Below are 25,087 nucleotides of genomic sequence, written 5' to 3'. Positions count from 1 at the left end.
GCTCGAATCATCCAATCTTCAAGGTCACCATCGTATCTTTTGGCTTCGTCTTCTTAGAAACGCTGTCTTTAGACTTCACCATCAAGCATGCAACTTACAAATAATTAAGACTAATCTAAATAATCTAATTACAAAAATACTTAACGGCACGCAGTCCATATTTATATTTACAAAAATACGTAACGGAACGCAGTCCGTATTTACTATCCTAGTCGGGCCATACTAGTTGCCTTTTTGTAAAAACCTTCATAAGAACATTTATAATATTCCATTCACCCATTCACTTCTAAAGTGAATGGCCCATGCATTTTTATAAATAATACAAGCAACAATACAAAACATTGTATCAAACGAGCGCAAACTAGTTACTAACTTAAGTGGTTAATCCGATTAACAGGCCTAATTTAAACTAGTCAAGTGTTTATCCAATTATGTGTACTAATGCAATAACGAAAAGCACAATTAAGACTTAATCAAGCTCAAAACCGATTAATGAAACTCCAACTAAATTCCACATCCAACTTAATTAAATTAATCCTTAAATATTAATTAAGCCGATCAAGTCAAAGTTTGTCAAAATTTTGCAAATACGTGAAAAACCGAGGCCTAGCCTCGTTTTAAACAAAATCGCAAAATTAAAACGAGGTAAAACAATGGCTAGAATAAAAAAGGGCCCTTAGCTCCATGTTAAGGCCACGGGCTGACGTTGCCTAGAGCCCCAGCTGCTCGCATGCACGCACGTGCTGGGTGCTGCCTAGCAGCCCCGGCCTTATGTGCCAAGCTCCTACTGGGCACTGCCTGACAGTCAGCACGCACATGGCGTGCACGAGTTGCTGCTGCTGACTTGCCGCGCCATGTTGCCATCCTCACACCAAGCAGCCACACATACCCGCACACACATGCACACACCTGACTCGGCAGCAACATGCGGGCTGCGCAAGCAGTCTTACTGGCCAAGCCTTGGTGCTCGAAGCATGAAGCTTCGATTTTGCATTTTGTGCTTCGGAATTTTACTCCAATTTTGTGTGACTCTAAGTTAATTCCAAATTGAATTTTAGAACTAACATTTAAGCAACTTTGAAATTAAAACAAGTCTAACTTAATTAATTCAATTTTAGTGCATAAACTAAAATTAATTCAAGAACTATTCATTGAATAATTATGGCTCAACTTGATGCAATAAAAAAATAAGGACTTGTCTCATAATTAATTTGACCAAAATAAAATTAAAAATGAGATTTGACAACATTAGTTGAATAAATAATCAATCATCTTATGAAATAATTTATCCAACAGTTACTCATGCATATTTAAACGTTAACATTCTTTCAATATGAAGAATAATATTTCAAGCACAAGTATGAACATTCATGATTTTAATCAACTTCCAAAATGACTAAAACTCAAAATTTGTTCACATTGGATTTTAGCAAGTCAAGATTCAACCATTTAAACCATTAAAGATTGAATCTTTAACTATTTTAAGGGTTCAAAAATCAATTTCAACATAAACGTACACATTACAAGCAATCTAATTGCAAGAATGAATAATTCTAAAGTGAACAAATTAATTTTTAGTTGTAAAAATTAAATGCAAGAGGCTCTTATACCGCTGTTGGGTTTTGCGATGTTCGACACCGCGCGGAAACAAAACCCGCAAAGGATCGCATGCATAATTAATACAACTAAACAACCTAACATGCAATTATTAAAAGCAATAAACACATAAAAAGGGAGATAAAGAAAGTAAGGAAAAGACTTCCTTACCCTTGAAGTGTGCTTCTCACGAACCTCGAGCACGAACACAGAAAGCTCTAGACCCGCAAGTGCAAATCCTCCTTCTTTGCACACCCAAGCTCCCAAACGGGTCTTTTCCTTGTAGCTTAGACGAGGCTAAACCAAAAGAAACTAGAGTATTACGAACTTAAAGGCTTTCTCACGCTTTTGGGAGATACCTTATTGAGTTCAACTCAAGTGAATAATCCCAACTCCCAAGGTTGGTATATATAGGCAAAGGCTCCCAAAAACCTCAATTATCTTTCCATGTGAGAGAAATGATAAGTGAGAAAAAAAAAGTAATTAATTTAATTCTAAATTAAACTAAATTACACTAATCAATTAGAAAACAACAAGTGGCAAGAGGAGAGGGAGGATAGGAGAGGACCACAAGAGGAGGACCACACCTCCCTTGCTCCCCAAGGCAAACCATCCCACCAACCCGCCCCAATGAACACGCGCCAGCTAGCAAGCTGCCTTGGCAACCAAGGCTACCTCAATGGCGCCTGGTGCCTTGGCTAGGCCTGCTAGCCGGCCTACGTAGCATCAGGCCCGCATCAGCAAGCCTCGCATCAATGCGGGCTACTAGTATGCTGCCGCTGCTATCCCGTGCAAGGCCCGGAGAGCCTTGCTGGCTGCTGGCCTTGCTTACGGGTTTGGCTGGCACTTGCTGGCTGATGTTAGCCTTGCTTGCAGGCCAGCACGTATGCTTACGACAAGGATAGGCACCCCAGCAGCGCATGATGCGTGCTGATGCTTGGCGTGCGAGCGGCTGAGCGCACCAGCCCGCAAGCATGCTTGGCCAGCAGGCCTAGCTCGCATATGCTTATTGGGCTTGCAGCACAGCCATGCCTTGCGGCTGGTGGCCTTGGCTAGCCTAGCCCTCGCATGCTAGGCCAATGCAAGGCTAGTGTTTAGTGTTGACTTGTTGTTTGACTAATTTCTTGTCTCGTCGATTACATAAAGTTTCTCGATGTTCGACACTCGGCTTCGACACTCTAAGCTCGGAATCCAATGTCTGAGTTCGTAAAATCTCTACTGACTTATTTAATCCTTCAGATTAATTCATTGCCTTTGTTCAGTTACACGATTGGGTGTAACCCGAAGGGTCAGTCAAGAGCAAGCTGTAATATTAATTATACATTAATATTACTGATCGGAAGCAGCCTCCAGCTAGGCATTCCGATCACTAGACCTCACTGAATAATTAGCTTTTCTAATTAATTTCGAACCCTCTGTTGGAATAATACACTTGTTCGAAGGACGCCGTTTCTTTCACATCATTTGTCTTTGACATGATCTAGTCGTATCACCAAATCAAAAGTAATTCCTAAGTCCTCTAACTAAAGTAGATAGGGAAGTAGGGTCGAATCCACTAGGAAACAATGTCTTTCTATTCCTAAATAATTAATATAATCTAAATTATTAAGTAACCAAATTATTTTTATGAGAATTTAAACTAAGAAGAATAAAATAACTAACGCGAATAAAAATATGGGGAATAACAATAATAAATCAAAAAGGGTATAGGTTCACCAATAAATAATATTCCGAGGTAAAGCACAATAATCAATTATCAATGCATCAATTAATCAGATCATAAAGGGCTTTCGCTACGTATTACAATCACATAATTAATCTAGCGGTATTAAATCGCATCTCTCGAATCTTGACTTAACCATTTATAAATTTAGCTGCCTATTGAAACTAAGCCTAAACATTAATTCTCATCTGTCGAATCTCGCATCAGTATTGCATAACTCATACAATTAAACCAGGCCTAATCTAATTGCATAGCATTAAATCAATCAATAGGAAATTAATCAACGCATTGACAATCAACAATAATAAATCACCCCTTCATATTATTTACGAATCCCCACGAACCCTAGAAATAAACTACTCACACATAATGAAATCTAAACTAAGCAAAGCAATTAAACAAGACATATTTAATCAAAGCAATTAAATTACTAGAAATAAAAGGGAAAGAAATCGTTACTAAAATAAACGGAAATAATGAATTGCATAAGCCAAAGAGTGTTGAGAGAACAAAATACTAATGTAAGCTTAAAACTAAAATCTGGAATTTTAACTAATGAATGACGTAAGTATCTCGCTTAACAAAAGCGTATTTAAATTAAAGCTAGAAAATCCTAAACTAAAACGAGATTAATCATCGCAAATCTTCTTCAATAACACGCGCCCGGCAGGGCGCCTGACCGCCCGGCCGGGCGTGCCTTCGGGAACATAGCTCCCCCTCTCTCGCCCGGCAGGGCGCGCCTCCGGGAGAGATGTGTTCTTGTTTCTTCTTCCTCGCCCAGCCGGGCGCGCCTCAGGGCGAGGGCACTCCCGGTCGGGTGAGCTCCCGGGCAAGTTGGACTTCTTCGATTGGGCTAATTCATGGTCCAATTCGAACTTTTCCTCCTTGGGTCTTTATAACTCGGTCCATTGCCTCGGTTTCTTTTTCTTCGTCGAGCCCTTAATCACCGGTTTGATTACTCTAACGCGGTCTTGGGCTACAGAGTATGGTCATATGAATGCGATCCTAATCCAATGCTCGTAATGGCTCAAATAAGTATGGGAAATGCTCCAAATCTACAATTTCCTGTAAAATAATACCAAAACTACGAAAACACTAGAAAACCCATATTAGTAATAAAAATAGCTCCGTAGAGCCTTAATACTCCTAAATATGACCAAGGGACGGGGGTAAATCACTATATAAAATGGACATATCAGTCTTGTTTCGGGGTTTTTTTATGTGTCCTGCAGGAGAGTTACAGCACTGAGACTGACCTCCGGCTGCTTGTACCTGCAAAACAACGGAGACTCCCAAAGGTGGGAGTTCCGCCTCCGACGATCAAGTTAGAACGTGTATGAGGAGTATATTGCGGAATGTAAATACTTCTATCTGATTTAGAGAGAATTCTGCAATGAATATTGCTCGGTTTTTGTGTGGATTGAATGTGTATTCAATACTTCCTTTATAAATGAGGATGACTCCTCTATTTATAGGGAAGGGGATCAGTTCCCCTTCTAGGATTTTGGTGACACGTGTCAGTAGAGGATGACTCCTCTATTTTGTGTGGATTGCGATTGCTCTATAACTGTCAAAGGTTCTCTTTGAGTTTTGATCTGATGAAAAGCTGCTATTAGTGGGTAGATACTGGGGAAAACACTAACCAGCTTTATCATTTTCCATGCTTACCTTTCGTTGCCATTGGTCATTACAATCTGAAGCTTTATTAAATTAATTTATAATCTGTTTTCTCGGAGAATGAAGATAATGATTATGTGCTTGCTTGTAAATCAGTTGGGGACGGTGGGTAAAAAACGCTTCGACAATTACAAGCTGAAGAAGATGAGGAGGAAAAGTTTCAGGCAGACTTGAAGAAAGCTGTACACAGTTCTTTTCATTTACCATTTGATAACTTACTTTAATGCTATTTTAAAATTGATTTGTTGACTTTTTTTTTGCTGGTTTTGTTTTATTTGCTCACAGGAATAATGAATTAAAGTGCGATGAATGCAGCAATGGAGGCGGCATTGATGAGAAGAAGAAGAGTTGTAGTTGAGAAGGATGGCAATCCAGCCGAAAGCTATGATGATTTTTTGGCTGCCTTACCGGAAAATGGCTATTGATATGGGGTCTTTGGTTATGATTTTGTGACATTTGACCATTACTAATCTAATGTGATTGTGTTCTATGATGTATCAAAAAACTTATGAGAAATAATTAGGGTTGTTTTAACCATTGTTGTTTTAATCTTTGGATAATCTAATGTGATTGTGTTCTATGTATCCCTCAGTTATTAATTATCCCTCAATTTACGTGTTCGAAAATCATTTTGATTACATGTCAAATAAGTTTCACTAAAGATTTTGGGAATCATATTGCCTGTCAAGAGTTTACTTTTTAGTCAAAATTGGCATAAAATTAACAAAAAACATTAATTTGCGTGTTAAGAAATACCTCATACCTTGAATTGTTCTATCCATTAAGAGTTAGAGGGAAGGTAAGGGTGATAAATATAAGTTCAAAATTGGCCGTATAAAACTAGGAAATTTTTTTAAAAATGAGAGAAATTGTAATTAAAAAAAGATAACACTTTAAGACCATATTTAAAGTTAAGTTGAGGAATATCGAACATTTGAGTGTTTAGAGAGATAGAGAGAGGGAGATGGTCATTCAATAATTGCCAAATTTATGTGCAAACTCAATATTGATATGATACATTGCATAGAAAGTCTAATTGATTAATAACACATTTAGAACAATAAATTCAACCTTAAGTCCTCAAAAAATAAATTCAATCTTAAGGTATAAGTGTGCTACATTCATAAGCAAATACTTCTTTTTGGTTTGAATATATAGCCATACTAGAGAGAGACCTATAAGTATGAAGCCATTAAAAAGAGGGAGATAGAAACCAAGAAAGAGAAAGAGTTTTGAGAAGTAAAGGAAGGAGGAAAAATACGTTTTAGAGTAAGGACATAACAACACTTATTTAGAAATTGTCTAAAATGCTGAAAATAAAAGACGACTGAAAGAAAAATAAAGTTGAACGGAAGCGGAAACAGAGTAAGCAAGAAAGGGGGAGAAGATTTCGACAATTAGATTTCAACAAACTCCTTTCATTAAAAAAAATGTTGTGATTAAACCTACATGAATCTGTGACAATTATGAGGAAGTCAACTCATTAGCAGCACCTTTTAGAATGAAAATTTCAACATTATGGTAGAATCGTGCTAGTTTAATATACAAGTGCTGTTTTTTTTTTATGTTTATACAACCATAGTAACGTAATAGATAACTTTAGAGAAAGAGAGGGTAGAAGAGAAGCATGGGGACATGGAGTGGATGAGAGAGAAAGAGAATGAGAAAGAGAGAGAGGGAGAAGGAGATAGAGAGAGTGAAAGAGAAGGAGTTAGAGAGAAAGAAAGAAAGAAAGAAAGCAAAAGGGGATGGGTGAAAGAAAGATGCGTCGAGGGAGGGAGGGAGAGAGAAGTAGAGAGAGAAAGAGGGGGAATGGGTGAAAGGGAGATGCGTCGAGAGTTGGAGAGTTCAGGAGAAAGAAAAGGGCCAAGAGAGAGAGAGGGGGCAGGCTAAGAGAGGATAGGGGCCGGGAAAGAGAAAGAGCATGAGAGAAAAAAACAGAAAGAGCATGAGATAGGAGCCAAGAGAAGAGAGAGAGAATGAAGAGTTAGAAGAGCATTGAAATAGAGAGAGAGAGAGAAGAAGAAGAAGAAGGGCCAGGAAGGAAAAAAAATAAAGACAGGGGTAAGAAAAGAGAAAAATATAGTGATAAAGAGAGAAAGTGATAGAGTGATAATGAACGAGAGGGGCCGAGAAAGAGATAGCTAAACCGATAAAGAGAGAAAGGGGGAGGTTGAAAGAATGAGGGGGATAAAGAGAAGTCAGGTGAGATAGAAAGGCTAGGGAAAGAGTAGGGCAGGGGAGAGGGAGCAAGTGCAATCTAATAATTTTCATAGTCTTTTAGAGGATGGAACAAGGACAAGAAAGATTAGGAAAGAAAGGGAGTGAGAGAAAGAGGTTAGGCCAATAAAGGACTATATGAGTGAGAGAGGAGCAAGTCGACCAATAACTTTCAAATCTATAGAAAACGAACAATTAAGACAAGGTAGGGGGAAAAGAAAAGGAAAAAGAGAGAAGAACGATTTAGGGCAATAAAGAAATGAAAAGGTGGGGCTTGTTCCTCTATCACTTGCTTCTTACCGCCTTTTCCAAATTATCCTTTTTTTTTCCACTCATTTCCATTTTACTCTATAGTTCAAAACTAATAAGATACTTTGTAGAAGATGAGTGTGTAGTTGTACTCTACTTAATACTTTTAGAGATACATTTTAATTACTAATGAGGTTAAAATTCAACTTACTCTACTTCTTAGAACCCTAGATTCTCTTTCGTAAAACAATACAATAACAAATTGTTTATGTTAATTAAAAACAACCTTGAAGATAATGATTAAGTGAATATAACTCATAGTTATCATAAACTTATAAATTAAATTGTAATAAACATGTATCAAAAGCGTTTTTATTGCTTAATTCATATACAATTGCAACGATTAATCCCCTAAACAGGGCAAAACAAAACTGTTTGAAAATCCGAAGATCCGATTCGCATCCGATCCAAAAATTATGGATTCTCGATCCAAAAAAATCGGATATCAGATATTCAAGATAATCACACACAATTAACATTAACAATACAACAACCTATTTTTACAAAACATTAAATTAAGCTCCCCTAATCATCATGTTAATAACACCGTAAATTACAAAACACAATCACAGCCACGAATCTTACATATCTTACCGTTGGGGGAAAAGTAGAAGTGAAAGTTATTTGGAGGTCTTTTTTTTTTTTAAATTAAAAAAAAAAAGATGGAAGTTATTTGAAGGATATTGCAAAAAAAAAAAAAAAGGAAAAAAGGAATTGCATGAGAATTGAGGATTGAGATTTTGGAGAAACTTCATTGATGACTCTTAAATTATATACTTCCTCTGCTCCACAAATATTGCAACAAGGATGAAATTACGCATCCCGAAACACATTTTATATGCTAAATATCTATAATTATATAAGAGTAAAAATTATAAAAAGTTGATATTGTGAAAGTATTTTACGAGACAAATCTAACAAGACCCCACATGACTATATTTTACTTTACGTATAAATCATAATATGTGATCAACACAAGCGTGATAAATAGTGTAAAAGTTCAATTGTTGCAATATTACTAGAACAGAGAAGGACTTCGTAAATGATATTTTCATATTAGTTTGAGTTAATGAGTTATAAGCCTTCCATACTAGTTAGTAGTTATATAACTTATATATGAGAGCTACATACTATTGTTAGGACTATACTCTTTTATGCTTTTCAACTTTTATTTTAGTTCACCTCAAAGAAAGACAAATTAATATGATCCTTTACCTTTAGATAACAATCCAATTAAAAAAAAATAAAAAAAAAAAATAAGTCAATTGTTGAGTTCAACTTGTGGTTCATAAATATTTTAGTCAATATCAAAACTTTAATTATTGGCTCCACACATTAAAACTCTACTCATATAATTCTTCTTGTTGAGTAGATGACCAAAATTACTAGAAAGAAAAGGAAAAATATAAGATATGGTTTGCTAATTGCCACAAATTAATGGTGTGTATGAACCTCACAAAGATGTCTTATCTCATCTTGTTACACTTCAATAAGACAAACTTTACTTTTTTTTCATGCTTTTTTATTTTTTATGTTCTTAGTTCATATTTCATACACTTGGTTCACGACTTTCAAGACTTTCAGACACATTTCAAACTTGAAAACCGCAACCCTTTTGTGCGACGGCGCCGCCGTGACAACCGCCGTCACTCTAGGCACTTGCAACCTCTCCTTTTTTCCACTAGTTCTTATTCATTCTTGGGTTCTTCCTCTGTTTAAAGGTTAAGGTATATATATATTTTTTTTTTTTAATTTTTTTTTTCTTATTTCAATAAATATAATATGATGTTAAGCATTACTTTAGTTGTTTGTGTCAATATTTTTGATGGGTTTTTGAATTTTGAAATACCCTTTTGTTTTTTATCTTCTGTTTGTATTTTGTTTGTTTTTAATTTTGTTTATATGCAAGTGGGTATATGTAGATATAGGTGAAATGTTGGTTGTATGTTATTGTGTTAATTCTAAATGTTATATTTGCTGAAATGATATGAATTAATTTTAGTAGGCAATTTTTTTTTTGTGGAAGGTGGTATTAGAGCAAATGAGCAATGTCATATACTTTTATACAACTTTAACTGTATGTGTATTGTATTAGTTTTGTATTTTGGAATGAGGATATTAAGGAGCTAATGTAACTGAGGGGGGTAAAATGTTCAATTGTATGTTCAACTACATTTGATTGTCTGGTGATGAGCTGAATTGTTATTTGTGACGGATTTAAGGAGGTTTAATAAAATTGCTATAAAATTAGCTTAGAAGATGAAGTTTGCCACATAATTTTGTTTGTAAAGATTTGTGTAGGGAAGTAGAGTCGTCTTCATCTATTTGATGCTATAAAATCTGCTTCATATATTTCTTATGTATACAGTTGGTATGTCATTAATCAATTTGAACAGTATTGGTACTCGTACGTTTCCATATTCCTAAATCTGCTACTGTCTGAATCTGCAATTACAACAAAGTTAATTCTGATAGCATATTGTTGCATTTTTTTGTTGCAGATTTGGCATTTGAGGCCCATTGTTTGCTTTACATATGGGTTAGCTTTTGGTTATGGGATTAAGGGAAGATGTATGATGGGTTTTACTGTGACTGGCTCTTTGCTTTACCAGTTCATTGGAAGACTATTAGTTTCCTTCCAATTATATCTACATGATTCCTGCAAAAAAATTATATCTACATGATAGTCAGGTTAGGCCTGTTGGTTGGTGCTTCCATCGCAGCCTACACTGTTAGGCAGGTTAATGTCAGAGGTCCAAAGTCATCAAAGTCCTCAGTTAAACATAAAGGTATATGTTGATATAAGAATTTATTTGCTCAAGTTAATTTTGTATGTCTTTGTCAATCTTTGTCTTATGAGACGAAGCTAACTTTAAATTAAATTTCATTAGCTAATGATACAAACTGTATCCAACTTGAGGTGACTTTTACTGAAGTTTCTATCAGATCTGACTCGTGTCATTATTCATTTGCAAATTTTTAATACAGTAAATGATCAAGAGGCGCAAGAAAAGGAAAATCTTGACTACACAAATATCAGCAGCAATGAGAAGGTAATTTTGCAATCTCGATTAGATTCTTTACTATCAAGGTTGCTCTGGTGTATCAGTGTATGTATTAATGATGAATCATTGCTAGATGAATTACTGAGTTCTCAAATTTATTGTGCAGGAGCAAGAAGAGGAAAAAGAAGAGGTTAAACTAATAAGCGGGGAGATAAACCCTCCCATTGTTGATACATTTGACATTGGAGAGGATGAATTCGAAGAGCTTTTATCAGGGCAGATGGACTTTCCTGTACCAGATGCTGAGAAAGGTGCAAAGGCTGATCGTCAGCGAGTTTATGAAGAAGAGATGGCAAACAATGTAAGTGAACTAGAACGGTTGCGCACTCTTGTTCAGGAACTAGAGGAGAGAGAAGTACGACTAGAAGGGGAACTGCTGGAATATTATGGTTTAAAAGAGCAAGAGTCTGATATAATGGAGCTCCAACGGCAACTCAAGATCAAGACCGTCGAGATTGATATGCTGAAGGTTAACATTAACTCGCTGCAAGCAGAAAGGAAAAAACTTCAAGAAGAAGTTGAGCTAGGAGCTTCTGCTAGGAAGGATCTGGACTTAGCAAGGAAGAAAATTAAGGAGCTACAGAGGCAAATTCAGCTAGAAGCAAATCAGACGAAGGGCCAACTTTTGCTGCTTAAACAGCAAGTCAGTGGATTGCAGTCTAAGGAAGAAGAGGCCTACAAAAGGGATTCTGAAGTTGAAAAGAAATCTAAGGCTGTTAAACAATTGGAGGCCGATGTAGCAGAGCTTAAGAGAAAAACCATTGAGCTTCAGCATGAAAAGAGGGACTTGTTGATTAAATTAGATGCTGCCGTAGCCAAAGCAGCTGTACTTTCTGACATGACAGAGGTCAGGGGTTTGAAATCTTTTAAAATTTGCTCAGCACCCTAAAAAGAATGCTATTAATTTTCATTTAAACATATCATTATCTACTGTATCATTGTAGCTGATAATTTTACTTAGGTTACATTGAGACTTTTGGGATGATAGTTTTACTTAGGTTACATTGAGACTTTTTGTATACATAAAATTAGGCTCTGCCTTTTTATCGCTCTTTGATTGGCAAGAGAGCACTTGGTATCTTCCAGTAAAAATAAGTGTATTGTGCATGAGACTAACTGGGGTTTGTGACTTTGTGGTGGTGGAAGAACTATAGGGCAGAGAGTTATTGTTTCTTATTTTGTTTCGTGCTCATTTGTTGTGAATATGAACTGGATTTGGTCACTGGATATAGGTAACTTCAGTATACATAATGTTCTACAGTTAAGTTTACGTAAATGAAAAATGCAGTTCCCTGTGTTATTGCTATCAATAATCAAATTTTCTTGTACTTACACTGGTTCTGTGCTTCTGCAGACTGAAATGGTTGCAAAGGTTAGAGAGGAGGTCAATGACTTAAAGCATGCAAATGAAGATTTGCAAAAGCAGGTTGAAGGACTTCAGATGAACCGGTTCAGTGAAGTTGAAGAGTTGGTCTACCTACGTTGGGTGAATGCGTGCTTGAGACATGAACTTCGAAACTACCAGACACCAGCTGGAAAAATGTCTGCTCGTGAGCTTAGCAAGAACTTAAGCCCTAAATCTCAAGAGAAGGCCAAACAGCTCTTGTTAGAATATGCTGGCTCAGAACGTGGCCAAGGGGACACTGATCTTGAAAGCAACTTCTCTCAACCATCTTCTCCTGGAAGTGAAGATTTTGATAATGCTTCAATCGACAGTTCCACTAGTAAATACAGTAGTCTAAGTAGGAGACCAAGCATTATACAAAAGCTAAAGAGATGGGGTAAAAGCAAAGATGATTCAAGTGCACTTTCATCACCAGCTAGATCTTTCTCAGGAGGCTCACCTAGGAGCAGGGCTAGCATGAGTCAGAAGCATAGGGGGCCACTGGAATCCTTAATGCTAAGAAATGCAAGTGACAGTGTTGCAATAACCTCATTTGGGAAGGCAGAACAGGACATGGATGGATCTGAAACTCCAGATTTCCCCCGCATTAAAACCCGGGTTCCTTCCAATGATTCATTGAATTCTGTTGCAGCTTCATTTCAGTTGATGTCAAAATCAGTCGACGGAGGCATTGATGAAAAGTATCCTGTATACAAAGACAGGCATAAACTGGCATTGGAGAGAGAAAAACAGCTCAAGGAAAAAGCAGAGCTAGCAAGAGCTGAAAAGTTTGGTGACAAGTCAGGTTTGAAGCCTGAGTTTAAGGTGATGAACAAATCTGCAGCTTTGCCTCCAAAACTTACTCAGATAAAGGAAAAGGTACAGGTTCCTAGCAATACAGGTGATCAATCTGGTGATAGTAAAATGGCTGATTCTTCAGTGGTGAGCAAAATGAAACTTGCAGAGATTGAGAAAAGGCCTCCGAGGGTACCACGCCCCCCACCAAAATCATCTGGAAGCAATGCTTCAGGTGGAAATGTTAATGTTTCCAGTGGAGTACCATCAGGAGGCCCACCACCACCCCCACCGCCACCCCGTGCTCCTGGTGCTCCTCCGCCTCCCCCTCCACCTCCAGGAGGCTTAGCAAGAGGGACTGGAAATGATGACAAGGTTCACCGTGCTCCTGAAGTTGTTGAATTTTATCAGAGCCTGATGAAACGGGAGGCAAAGAGAGATACAACAAGTCTGATATCAACTACTTCTACTACAGCTGATGCAAGGAGCAATATGATTGGTGAAATTGCGAACAAATCCACCTTCCTCTTAGCAGTACGTCTTATTGTTTTTCTAATAGTTGGTCAATTCTTTGTTTTGTGTTTGGATGTAGTCATCATTGTTTCTTGACTGATAAAATTGTGTTTCATTTTGATGAACCAGGTGAAAGCTGATGTTGAAACTCAAGGTGATTTTGTTCAGTCATTAGCATCTGAAGTCCGAGCTGCTTCTTTTGTTGACATTGAAGATCTGGTTGCATTTGTGAATTGGCTAGATGAAGAACTTTCCTTCTTGGTATGTCCATGGTTAATTTCTTTTATTTTATACGCATGAACTTCTAGTTTCACTGTTTTACTACTAGCACAAGTTCTGTATGACTATGTATGTTCTAAATAAATAATGCATAGTATATTGCTGCTCCCACAGTGGCTGATTGGTCTTCCCTAGAAATGTACTGTGATTCAGAAAATAAGGCCAATGTTTATGTGATATCGAGGAAAAAAAAAAACTAATCTACAATACCTACTTTAAAGAGAGAGGAAAACCAACTCATCTATGGATAATGAGTTTCATGTAATCTCTTAGCATAATTCCTATCCAACCTAACTTGACTTAGTCCCTGTGTTCTGAAGTCATATAAGCTGTTCTGCACTTGACTATACAAGACGAAAGCATATTGCAATTTGTTTAATCACAACCAGTTAACCTTTTTAAATTTCTAAAATGCCTATAAATGTTTGTAATTCTTATTTTTACTTATGCTGGGTTTAGGTTGATGAGAGGGCGGTTCTCAAGCACTTTGATTGGCCTGAGGGTAAAGCAGATGCTTTAAGAGAGGCTGCATTTGAATACCAAGATCTGGCAAAGTTGGAGAAGCGTGTTTCATCGTATGAAGATGACCCCACCATTCCATGTGACAAAGCTCTCAAAAAAATGTACTCGTTACTTGAAAAGTAAGTATCAGCACTATAACCTTTTTCTGGTGAAATTGCAAATAAAGCAGAGCATAATGTTGCCGAGTTAATCTAAATATGTTCTGTAAATCCTATACAGTGATATGAATTTTGCACTTAGCTTTAGTAGCTTCCTTGGACCTCATTCATGAAATTTCTTCATCCAGGGTTGAACAAAGCGTGTATGCATTGTTGCGCACACGTGACATGGCTATTTCAAGATATAAGGAGTTCGGGATTCCTGTGAATTGGTTGATGGACTCAGGAATTGTTGGCAAGGTAACAATATCATGACTCGAAACAGAACTTTCACATCTGTTACTGTTAATATTATATTAAGAAAATTATTTGGTTGGTTTTCATATTTTTCAAGTTAATTTTGAAAAAATCTACATGATTGCGGATTTCTATTATTAAATATCGGTACCTGCATTCAGATCAAGCTATCATCAGTACAATTAGCAAAGAAGTACATGAAGCGTGTGGCAACAGAACTTGATACACTCAGCGGTCCGGAAAAGGAACCAAACAGAGAATTCATACTCTTACAAGGCATTCGGTTTGCTTTCCGTGTTCACCAGGTATGTTCCTGTTCTGCATTAACCTACTGATGTGTGATCCGATTATCATCGAGATAGTTCTAGCTGAAGGTCCCATTACAATAATACTCAAGAAATGGCTTTCAACCAATCTTACTTTGATTTTGCTTGCTGTAGTTTGCTGGAGGTTTTGATGCTGAAAGCATGAAAGCATTTGAAGATTTAAGAAATCGCGCTAACACACAAGCAAACGAAGATAGTAAGCTGGAAATCTGAGTGGTGCACTAATGTTACTCCTTGAACAGAATATTTATATACAGTTATCTTGTACATCTTACCATTATTTATAAACTTCAGGAATATATTAGCAATTTTATACAAGTTAAGTTTTTTGAGGTCAAAAGGAATAAATGTACTTGTGCAAGCAAGAGGTTCATAAGTTCATTCCTAATAATCTTGATCCTTGTCTTGCTCCTACTCCTGCTTCTGCTACCAATATGCTCTGGCGTGAATGAATTGAGACGAGGTGAACTGTCACTGGCTCTCAGCTGCTTTCAAAACCTAATGGAAACTTTATAGTGTGGATGTCAACCGTTGTACCAAAACAGTCCTCCTTTTAAATTCTCTTTTAGATTCTATTGGGATAGCTTTGACGAAACTCAGCTGCCATCTCAAACATGAAGCCAGCCTGATTGCACTGTGCTACCTGAATATCCTGGACTTATTTCAGGTTCGAGAAGCTTGAAGTCCTTGAACCAACTTACCTTTCTCTTCTCTTGTCTTTTGCTGGGAGGAAGTGCAGCTAAGTTTTAAACTCTAGTCACCAACAATGAAAACTATGAAATGAAAGATGTAAGAACATGATGTATTGAGGTTGAACATTGTTAGGCTTATTCTCGACTTGATTATCTTAGCTACTTGACTTCATGGCTTGCTTGATGAACATGACTAGAGCTCCACTCAAAAAAAGTTTTAGTGTTCTTATTTACGTGATTAACCAACTTTTTTGTAAAAAAATATATTTCTAGCAATTTAAGGATTTATTTTATGAGGCCGCCCTAGTTAATCTCCACTTGAAAAGATGCAAAGACATCGGGAATGACACTCTTTGTGTCAAGCTTAAAGTAGTGGAGATGGAGTTGTGCTCGAATATGCTTATAATTAATTGTTCAGATTATGAAAAATGTGTTAATTATGTGTATTATGAAAGTGTGTTAATTGTGTGTTTTATGGATTTTAATAATTGTTGTAGATGTCGTATGACTTATTATTAATTATATTTCTCTTCCTCTTAAAAAAAATAATAAAATAAAATAATCAATAGTTACAATTACTATAATAATTATGATTATAGTTAATAAATCAATAGTTACGATTAGGATTTTTCTACGTTATACTTCCCCCTTTAGTTCTTCCATTTTCACATTGTGCCCACACTTTTAGAACTGTCTAACATGTACCCATGTAGTTATATTTCATTATTACTAGGGTGGTTAACATGTGCGATGCGCGCGCCATAGGTAGCAACATTCAGGAAACTTTTTAGGTTTGGCCCTACATCACAAATTTAGTTACTAGTAGCATAAATGAGGGAGAATATGTAAACAAATATTGTTATGGATATAAATGTCCACACACTATTCTTGAGAGTTTTAAAAAAGTGCTAATTAACATTAATCACGACAATTAAGTAAATAAACGTTTTAGAGGGTATAATTGTCCAAACACTATTGATAAGAGCTATCTCATACTTTTTAAAAGGTATGGAAACGCATCAAAGGATTGTGCCATTAATGACAGTAGTTGTCGAACTATATAAGCATTAAATATTTCTTAAATGAAATAAGGGCTTAAGGCTATATATATAAGCATTAATTAAACTTTCTAAAATGAAATTAAGTTGAGAATTCATGCGCAAATCGGTGTAATTAATGTTAATCTATGTTCAATATTTTCTTTTTTAGTTTCTTATACATAACCCTAAGAGTTATGTTTATCATTTTCCTGGTGAATTTTTAGACATTCCTTTTTAATCGGTTTAGAACAAACAGATTTACAATTCAGGTGACCCCAGTATATATTTTTTTTTTTTTTTTAGGAAAGGTGACTCTAGTACATAGTAATGACTATTTAGTATGATATTTTTCAATAAAAATTCTCAAAACAAACAAATGGTTAGACCATTGAATTGAACAACCAACATATGAACATACTCATTTCTTTCCTTTTTAAACTTTTTTTTCTTTACCACAAATCGACAAAGGCAGATTAGCAAGTAATTTATTTTTTTTTTTAATTATTTTTTTTTAAAACAAGCAACTGAGATTATATTAAGTGAGGTCTAAATCCGCCAAAATTTGTAGACTTTGAGGGATAGGACCCAAACAAATAAATTCGTTACAACCTCTTAAATCCCATCTAGCAATAACAAATAAATTCGTTACAACCTCTTAAATCCCATCTAGCAATGAGATGTGCAAGAATATTTCCGGCTCTTTTAATACGAGAGATAGAAAAGGAATTAAAAGAACTAGACAAAGACATTATATCCTCAATTAGCAAACTAAAAGTATCAAAGCCCAACTCCATCTTCTGAACTCTTGAGACCACCTTCAATGCGTCACTTTCTATCACCACATTGTAGTAACCCAACCTGAGAGCCAAGTGAATCCCAAAGATACAGGCAGCCGCTTCAGCAAGTTCACAAGACCATCCTGCAGGCTCACGACGCACGGCAGCAGCACACAAATTGCCCAGCTCGTCTCTGATTACCACCCCTAACCCGTTCATGCTTCCCACATGAGCATCGCAGTTCACCTTCACAAAACCTGGACTCGGTTTTAACCACGAACTCACCAAAACCTGAACTCGCAGGTAATATTATTACTTAATTCACCCCTTAATTATCATTAGAAGAACAAATGAACAATGTAATTTATTTACGTGCGTTTCTCTCTCCACTTTCCCCCCTTTTGGCCAGGTTGTCTCTCAATTTCTTCATTTTCTCTTTCTTGCTCTTGTTCATTCAAAACCCAAGTCAATTAATTTCTGAAAAACACCTCTATTTATTTTTTGTTTTATTCCAAATTTAAAAAGGGGCAATTTTTTATAGATCTCCCACTTCAATTTGAGGTTCCACTTTGCTGAGGAAGAAGAGGGTTGAATCTGTTTTCAACCCATCTACTGATACAATGAACAATCTACTTTCGGTAATTTCAATTTAATCTCTTTTTGAGTTTTGACAATACCCTTTGGAATTTCAATGTGGGATGCAAAGTTATGTTATTTTTTGATCTGGGGTTTGTTAATTTTTGATGTTTTGATTTGATCATGCTGTTATATAGATTAATTGTTATTTGGGTCATTGGTTTAATTGATTGTATAATTATGCATTGTATGAATTCTTCTAATTTTTTTGTTGATTTTTTGTTTGATTTTTACGGCGTAGTGTTTGATTAAGCTTGTCATTTTTAAGGGGCTTTTGATTTGGTTCTTATTATTTTTGAATTTTTAGGTTTTAGTGTTTGCAGTTAGTGATTTAAGATTTAATCTTGGTTTAAGGAGATGTAAGATTTTGCAGACTTGATTGTTTCTTAAGCAGCAAATTTCTAATATTGTATCATTGTATGCGAATTCCCAAATATTAACTTTTTATTCAGGCTTCTATTTGGTATAATTCGCATCATGAACTTATATATCGTCATACACACGCTAGTCATAATAACTGTGAGTCTGTGAATATGCACTAGCCGAATTTACCGTGAATACTCACAACAGAAAATTGGTAGCTATACAGCTAGTAGCCACACTTCTAAAAGCTTGTAGAGCCCATAGTTGATGGATTTTTGATCAAGGTGTAAAAATGTAGTTTTGTGGTTCCTGAGGCAGTGTAATGTATTTAGGATGGTGTACTGTTCATCAGTATGCCTTTACTATTGTCCTCTAACAACAATCAAATAAACAATATTATTTGATTATGATTGTGGGTTGTTTATCTTGTTCAGTTTTGTCCTAGATTAGCCATAGAGGATATGTGAGCTTATGTATTGTTCTATCTGACACAGTTGGATTAACTTTTTTAGTCAGAGATTTATCAGGAATTTACTTTATGTCTTGTTTAATCTGACATAACTAGAATGGGATTTTGAAAGGCCTAATATTTCAGGTTTTTAAGATAGGCTACGTATTTTCCATCATTTATGGGGAACAAAAAATTCAAGCTGCACAACACTGTTTTGTCCTAGTATTTGCAAATATATCTAGTGTCATGCCGGATTGCCCATCCTGAAATTGGGTACTTACACATGAATATAATAGCATTTTTTTCTTTGAGAGAGTTAATAGACTTCTTCAATCAGATTTATGTCATTTGTCATATCACTTGTTTTTCACATTTTCCTTCTTGTAGCTCTAGACTTAGGTGCAATCTTATCCCCACTTGTTAGGGTTTCTTTTGAACTTAGTTAGAGGTCTTTAGTTATTATATCTTCTTGCTCATAGAGTCATAGTGATAATTCATTTTTCCTTCTCATAAGTGCTTTTATTGATCATAAATTAGCAATATTTTTATTTTAGCACACACTCATACAGTTTGCCTGCTAATCTATTGCTCTTTTGACACCGAAATTGTCTTAGACTCTAAGGTCTTACAAAGATTTTTTAAGTGGATACAGTTCATCTTTCCCATTTATGTTGATGTGTGTGTAAAGTTGTGCCTTTTGCCTTCTTTCCTATTTTTATTAACATGGTTGTAACCTGTAGGATTCATTTGAGATTCCACGCGGGGAATCATCACGAGGTGGTGATCTTGAGATGGGGGAAAATCTTCAGAATTCAGGAGAATTGGGTTTGCAAATTTTCTCTAAGAAGGTACATATTTCTGTTCCTTAAGACTTTTCAATTGCCTTATGTAAAACTTCCTTTGTGCGCTCATATTTATTTTTCTGTGGAGAAGATCAAAGATTTTCTGCCAATCAAGTAATACAACTTCATCTCAAGCTATAGATGGGAAATATTAAGTTACTCTTTTTCTTCATCACTTTAATAACTGAACTGCTTATCTTTTTTACAGGTTCAAGAGATAGACAAACAATATGAGAAACTCAATGAGCTTCTTAGAAAGCTCCAGGTAAGCATACAACTTCTTAGCTGTACTTTCAACACTGCTTGGCAAAATTTTAGTAGAATACGTTATTGTGCAAGGAACAGAAATCACTGGTGCCTTTCTTCTGATTGTTTTATAAATCTTGCATGCAGAGTGCTCATGAGGAGTCAAAAGCTGTAACAAAGGCTGCTGCTATGAAAGGTAAGCTCTAATTCCCTGTAATTGTATATGCATGCTCTTACCTTTTGGAGTCCGCTCAAGTCCTAGTGATTAGTTTTAATTAAGGAAGGAAACTAATTAGTTGCTACACACATATGCGACTTGAAATTAAGTTTCTGGTTAGATACTTTATTATCCTGGAATTCTCTTTCAGGGGGCGTTTGGTTCACAAAGTGGTATGGTTTTGGAATTAGGAATGAAATTAGGGTGGTATGGGGTTGGAACTTGATTCTTAATACAATGTGTTTGGTTGTTGTTCAGGAATGGGGTTTTTTTTTATTTTTATTTGATACCTAAAGGTGTGGTATGAGCCATACCCACCTCCCCCCTTGGGTTTCTAAACCCCATACCTTGTGGGTTTGAGGTATGAGTTTAAAAATTAGATTTTTCTTAAACAAACATTAGGTATGGGTTTTACTCATTCCAACTTCATACCTCATACCTAAAACTTACGAACCAAACGCCCAATCAGCTCTTGTATCCTCCTTTAATAGAGTTCAGAATTAATGCATGAGCCCTTCTCCAAAATGAAGATCTTTGAATTCCATGTTTAGATACTTAATTAATGCAGACATTTTATGGTAATATAAGTTTTTGGTACTTTAAACCCCTATAGGGAGGGGAAAATCCTTTCTTTGAGCTTTCTACATCAAGGCTTTTATGGTATGTGTTTGTATAATTTACAGCAAGGCTTGAAGTGTTTTTTTTACCCTTATTTATTCTATTTGTGTCAACTGTTTGTCCTCCTATCATTTATTTTCCTCTTCTTGAATTTTAATTTTCTTTCTTTTAAAAAGAAATAGAAAACCCATTATGTAGATTGCATTTTGAATGGGTAAGGACTTTCTGGATGGCATTTGTACTTTTACTTATGAATAAGGGCAATAAGGCTGTAATTTATCCTTCTGTTGTATGCTAGAAGTAGTTCATAATCATGCTTTTTAATTCTGCTTTCTGAAACTATTTGTACACAGAACCTGATTTTTTACAATCTTTTATCTGAAGCTATCAAGAAGCGCATGGAGAAAGATGTAGATGAAGTCCAAAAGATTGCCCGGCTTATTAAGTCAAAAATAGAAGAACTTGATAAAGATGTAAGATGCTTTAGTTTATTTGGTTGACTATGTGTCTTTGAATATCTGAGATGACCTTTCTTTCTCTTCCAGAATTTTTCAAGCCTGCAGAAGCCTGGATGTGGAAAAGGAACAGCTATAGAGCGCACCAGGTCAACACAGACAGTGTAAGTCTTGTGTCCAACGATGCTCATTTTTGTCGGGGGTTTAATGTATACATGATTTATGGTTTTGTGTGGCCTCTTTCCCACCCCCATACCTATTCTTTTCTCCTCAAATTTCCTTTGAACTCTATTGGTTTGCATAATTGCATGTTAGTGCATTTACTTAGTAGAAATTAGAGTAGCTGCATGGGAAACTTCTTATCCACCAAAACAAACCTCGAAGCTCATTCAAATGTCTTCTTGTGGACTATAAACTTCTGTGAAGCATGGGTTGTATGCCATTGGCTGAACCACGTAGAGTAATTACAGATTTCAATTATGGTTTGAACTTCCAGTATGCAGGGTTGTAATAGATATCAGATTGAGCCTTGGTTGACCCTTTGAAACAAAAATGTTTGAATGCCTGATCCTAAGAAGGATCTTCCTGTAGTATATATGTGCCTTAAGTGGTGCTAGGGTTCTGCTGAAAGAAATTAATCTGTGAATTAAAGCTTAGGAATTTGAATGATTTTAGAGATGCATAGAACTGTACTATCCTTTTGTAATTTTCTCTGACTACTTCTGTGTAAACTGATTCTTTGGTAGCAGTAAGTTCTGGTCATTATCATTTCCCATGAAATAGAATTTATAGTATTTAAATTTTAGCAAAATTTTCATTTTGAAATTCCAATGAAGTTTGTTGTGCTCAATTTTAATGATTGCTATCTTTTTTGCAGTGCATTAAAAAAGAAATTGAGAGATAAGATGGCAGAGTTTCAGGTAATGTCAAGTTTTCAGACAAGAGTCAATTTTTTATTTGTTGGTTTCTTACTTACTTTTATACTCTGCAGACATTGCGTGAAAATATTCATCAAGAGTACCGGGAAGTTGTTGAGCGTCGTGTTTATACAGGTTCACTTTTTGGCTTGCTGATAAGGAATTTGTTTATCTTTATGCTTGAAGCTTTGATGATGATTTGATGATATGTCTTTGGTTTTCTATGTTTCACAGTAACGGGTCAAAGAGCTGATGAAGAGGTGAATTGTTATTTTCTTGCGACAAAATATCTATGAACTGCTAAGCTGCAAGTTTTTTTTTTTTTTTTTTTTTTTTTTTTTTTTTTTTTTTTGGCTTAATTGTGCGATACTCATGTTTACTTGCAGACAATAGATCAATTAATTGAGACTGGTGATAGTGAACAAATCTTTCAGAAAGCAATACAAGAGCAAGGTCGTGGTCAGGTGTGTCTTTTATCCCTGTTTTATTTCTTTGGATGCAGCAGTTAGATTGCAGAATCACCCTCTTAAACTCTTAGCTCTGTAAGAAAAACTATTACAGCAAAATACCCTGTGCAGTGTTGCATAGCTTGTCATGCTGCCATTTGTCCAATACTTGTAATCAATCAATCAAAGCTTTAATCCCATAAGTGGGGTCGGCTACATGAACCAAAAGTGATTATTCCATATTGTCCAATACTTGTAAGGTTTTGAGAAATTTCAGGTTGCTGTCTGGGTATAGTTATGATGTACCATGCTGGTATTCTAAAATATTATTCTAAATTTCTAATACGCTCTTTTATAGGTGTTGTAAATGGCTTTTAAGCAAACGGTTGTAAACTACTAGAAGCTTTGGAAAGTTAATTTTTTTTTTTTTTGGGTCTTAAGTATTTTTTAGTCAATTTTTAACATTAATATCAGTTGGATAATTGTATATCTACTTATCCATGCCTGCAGATAATGGATACACTTGCAGAAATACAAGAGCGCCATGATGCTGTACGAGATGTAGAGAGAAAGCTGCTCGAGCTGCAACAGGTATATCCATTAGATCTTAGCATAATGTTGTTGGTGCTTGTTTGGTTCCCTTGGGAATTAAAGTCCTGTGAGAAGTGTAATTTGATGGGAAATTGCCTCCCATGTGAACTTTCTAGGAAATGGTACTCTTGTTTGCTTGACATTAGACAATGAAAGTAGAACTTCCCAAGGAAGTCCAACTTTTACCATTTCATGCCAACCAAATTCATGTCAAATATGCAATACCACCCGTCTTTTGGAAGCGCCTTGCAGCTTCCCCACATGCCCACAGATTGGGGTCACTTGATAATTGCATGATTGTCAGATTTTACTCCTTGTCTGCACCCAGTTAATCCACAATATATAGCTTGTAGGATTTTATTTCATATGAGTTTTGTGGGTAGGGTACCTGCACTATAAATTTCTGAACTTGAAAGGATGTTTTTGTGTGTGTTTGTGGGTGTTGGGGGGGGGGGGGGGAGGGGTATTTTTTGAAAGTTTGATGCGAGTGCTATTGGATTACCATACTTGCACCAAAGAACCTGTCCATCGCACAAAGTTATACCTGAGTATTCATTTTTTGAATTTCGCCAAACCAATCTATACTTGAGTTCACTGTTAATGTGATATGTAGTTGAATATTAAGGATCTCATCAGCTTCAAAGCTAAGGTGGTCATGAACCTCACTTTCCAACCAACCTTGCAAATCTTTGTCTAGCCCTCCACAGTTGAAGCATTTCAGCCTTTTTTTATGGTGAAATCACTTGAAAATTTGGCGCTCTCAAAGTCTCAATTTCCCCTTATCTCTCCAAACACTCAATTGCTAATCAACCATCTGCTCCCCTCATTATAAGCAGCTACTGTCTACCAATATGGCTTCATGCTCTTGAAATAAAAGGCTAAACCTTGATTAATATAATAGAACACCTCAAAATTTCTTCTACTTTTTTGGGAAATATATATTACAAATTTGATGCTGTATATCAGTAGACAATATGGCATCCCTATAATAAGCAGCGAGTAGTTCTTATGTTTTAATTTCCTGTATGCAGATTTTTATGGACATGGCTGTTCTGGTCAATGCCCAGGGAGATTTGCTTGACAATATCGAGACACAGGTAAAGTGAAACGAGAGAAAGCATTTGCTTTCCAAAATTACAAAAAGAAAGCTATTATTTCCTTGAGAATTCTGAGTTGTATCTATTACTAGGATACTTGATTATTATACTAATTTCAATCCATTTTGGCATTCATCCCCCTTTTTTAGGTTTCAAATGCTGTAGATCATGTAAACACAGGAAACACAGCACTGCAAAAGGCAAAGAGCTTGCAGAAGAACTCACGTAAATGGATGTGCATTGCAATTATAATCCTTCTTATCATTGTTGCTATTGTCGTACTGGGTGTACTCAAGCCTTGGCAAAGCAAGAACGGTGCTTGACCTCTTCCTTTCGTACATTCTATACATATAACAAGATCATGTGAAATCCTCGTCTCCCCAAAAAACAAAATAGGAAAAAGAAAAGTTGATTTTGTGAGTTTATTCTCCTTGTAACTTCATCAGCTTTTGTGTGAATCAGTAGTTCCAATATCTACAAACCCAGATTTTGCCCTTTGTTTCATGTTGCTCAGACCTATTATGATGCCTACATTCCTTTTATTTTCTCTTCTGAACGCCGTGTGTATGTAATCTTATTCTTTCTGGCATCATCATTTTCATTTATCTTCTGAATGCCTTGGACTAAAGTAATATCAATTTTCTTCTCATCTTAATTTATTTTATGATTTGGACTATGTAATCATTGATCTGAAAGACAGTGACAACTTTGCTTGGGCAAATACAAACCTGAATGGCTGAATATGCTGCTTTTGCAAACAAAACAGCAGTCCAGTCGAGTTATGTTTATATTTTACATGATTTCTTATTGTTCAAATTTTACATTATTCACACTCGGTTAATTTCGTTATGTGGGATTTTGTTAATTTCGTCTTGGTATATACAGAGTAGACAACA

General features: G+C 35.9%; 2 protein-coding genes across 4 annotated transcripts; both read left to right on the top strand.

The window, feature by feature from the left end:
- Nucleotides 1-9,021: 9,021 nt before the first annotated feature.
- Nucleotides 9,022-15,680, top strand: LOC110683199 (protein CHUP1, chloroplastic-like). Of its 2 annotated transcripts, none has more exons than XM_021859546.1 (10): nucleotides 9,022-9,246; nucleotides 10,027-10,314; nucleotides 10,514-10,578; nucleotides 10,697-11,437; nucleotides 11,945-13,303; nucleotides 13,412-13,543; nucleotides 14,021-14,202; nucleotides 14,370-14,481; nucleotides 14,640-14,783; nucleotides 14,919-15,680. In XM_021859546.1, the coding sequence occupies exons 2-10, from the start codon at nucleotides 10,206-10,208 to the stop codon at nucleotides 15,015-15,017; spliced, it is 2,943 nt and encodes a 980-aa protein (XP_021715238.1). In that variant the 5' UTR covers nucleotides 9,022-9,246; nucleotides 10,027-10,205; the 3' UTR covers nucleotides 15,018-15,680. The 2 variants fall into 2 exon arrangements, with proteins under 2 accessions (XP_021715238.1, XP_021715237.1); XM_021859545.1 differs by having other exon boundaries at nucleotides 9,022-9,252.
- Nucleotides 15,681-17,288: 1,608 nt separating this feature from the next.
- On the top strand, nucleotides 17,289-24,932 carry LOC110683197 (syntaxin-132-like). Of its 2 annotated transcripts, none has more exons than XM_021859543.1 (14): nucleotides 17,289-17,615; nucleotides 17,854-17,950; nucleotides 19,503-19,610; nucleotides 19,813-19,869; nucleotides 19,998-20,046; nucleotides 21,070-21,158; nucleotides 21,231-21,304; nucleotides 22,018-22,060; nucleotides 22,132-22,192; nucleotides 22,292-22,317; nucleotides 22,444-22,521; nucleotides 23,014-23,094; nucleotides 24,126-24,191; nucleotides 24,341-24,932. In XM_021859543.1, exons 2-14 carry the CDS (start codon nucleotides 17,933-17,935, stop codon nucleotides 24,512-24,514), a joined length of 924 nt encoding a protein of 307 aa, XP_021715235.1. In that variant the 5' UTR covers nucleotides 17,289-17,615; nucleotides 17,854-17,932; the 3' UTR covers nucleotides 24,515-24,932. The 2 variants fall into 2 exon arrangements, with proteins under 2 accessions (XP_021715235.1, XP_021715236.1); XM_021859544.1 differs by lacking the exon at nucleotides 17,289-17,615 and adding an exon at nucleotides 17,629-17,721.
- The last annotated feature ends 155 nt before the right edge of the window (nucleotides 24,933-25,087 follow it).

The sequence above is a fragment of the Chenopodium quinoa genome, unplaced genomic scaffold (genome assembly GCF_001683475.1).
Source record: "Chenopodium quinoa cultivar QQ74 unplaced genomic scaffold, ASM168347v1, whole genome shotgun sequence".
In the NCBI taxonomy this organism is placed as follows: domain Eukaryota; kingdom Viridiplantae; phylum Streptophyta; class Magnoliopsida; order Caryophyllales; family Amaranthaceae; genus Chenopodium; species Chenopodium quinoa.
The sequence above is the reverse complement of the archived record's forward strand: the minus strand, read 5'-3'. Positions and strand labels throughout refer to the sequence as shown.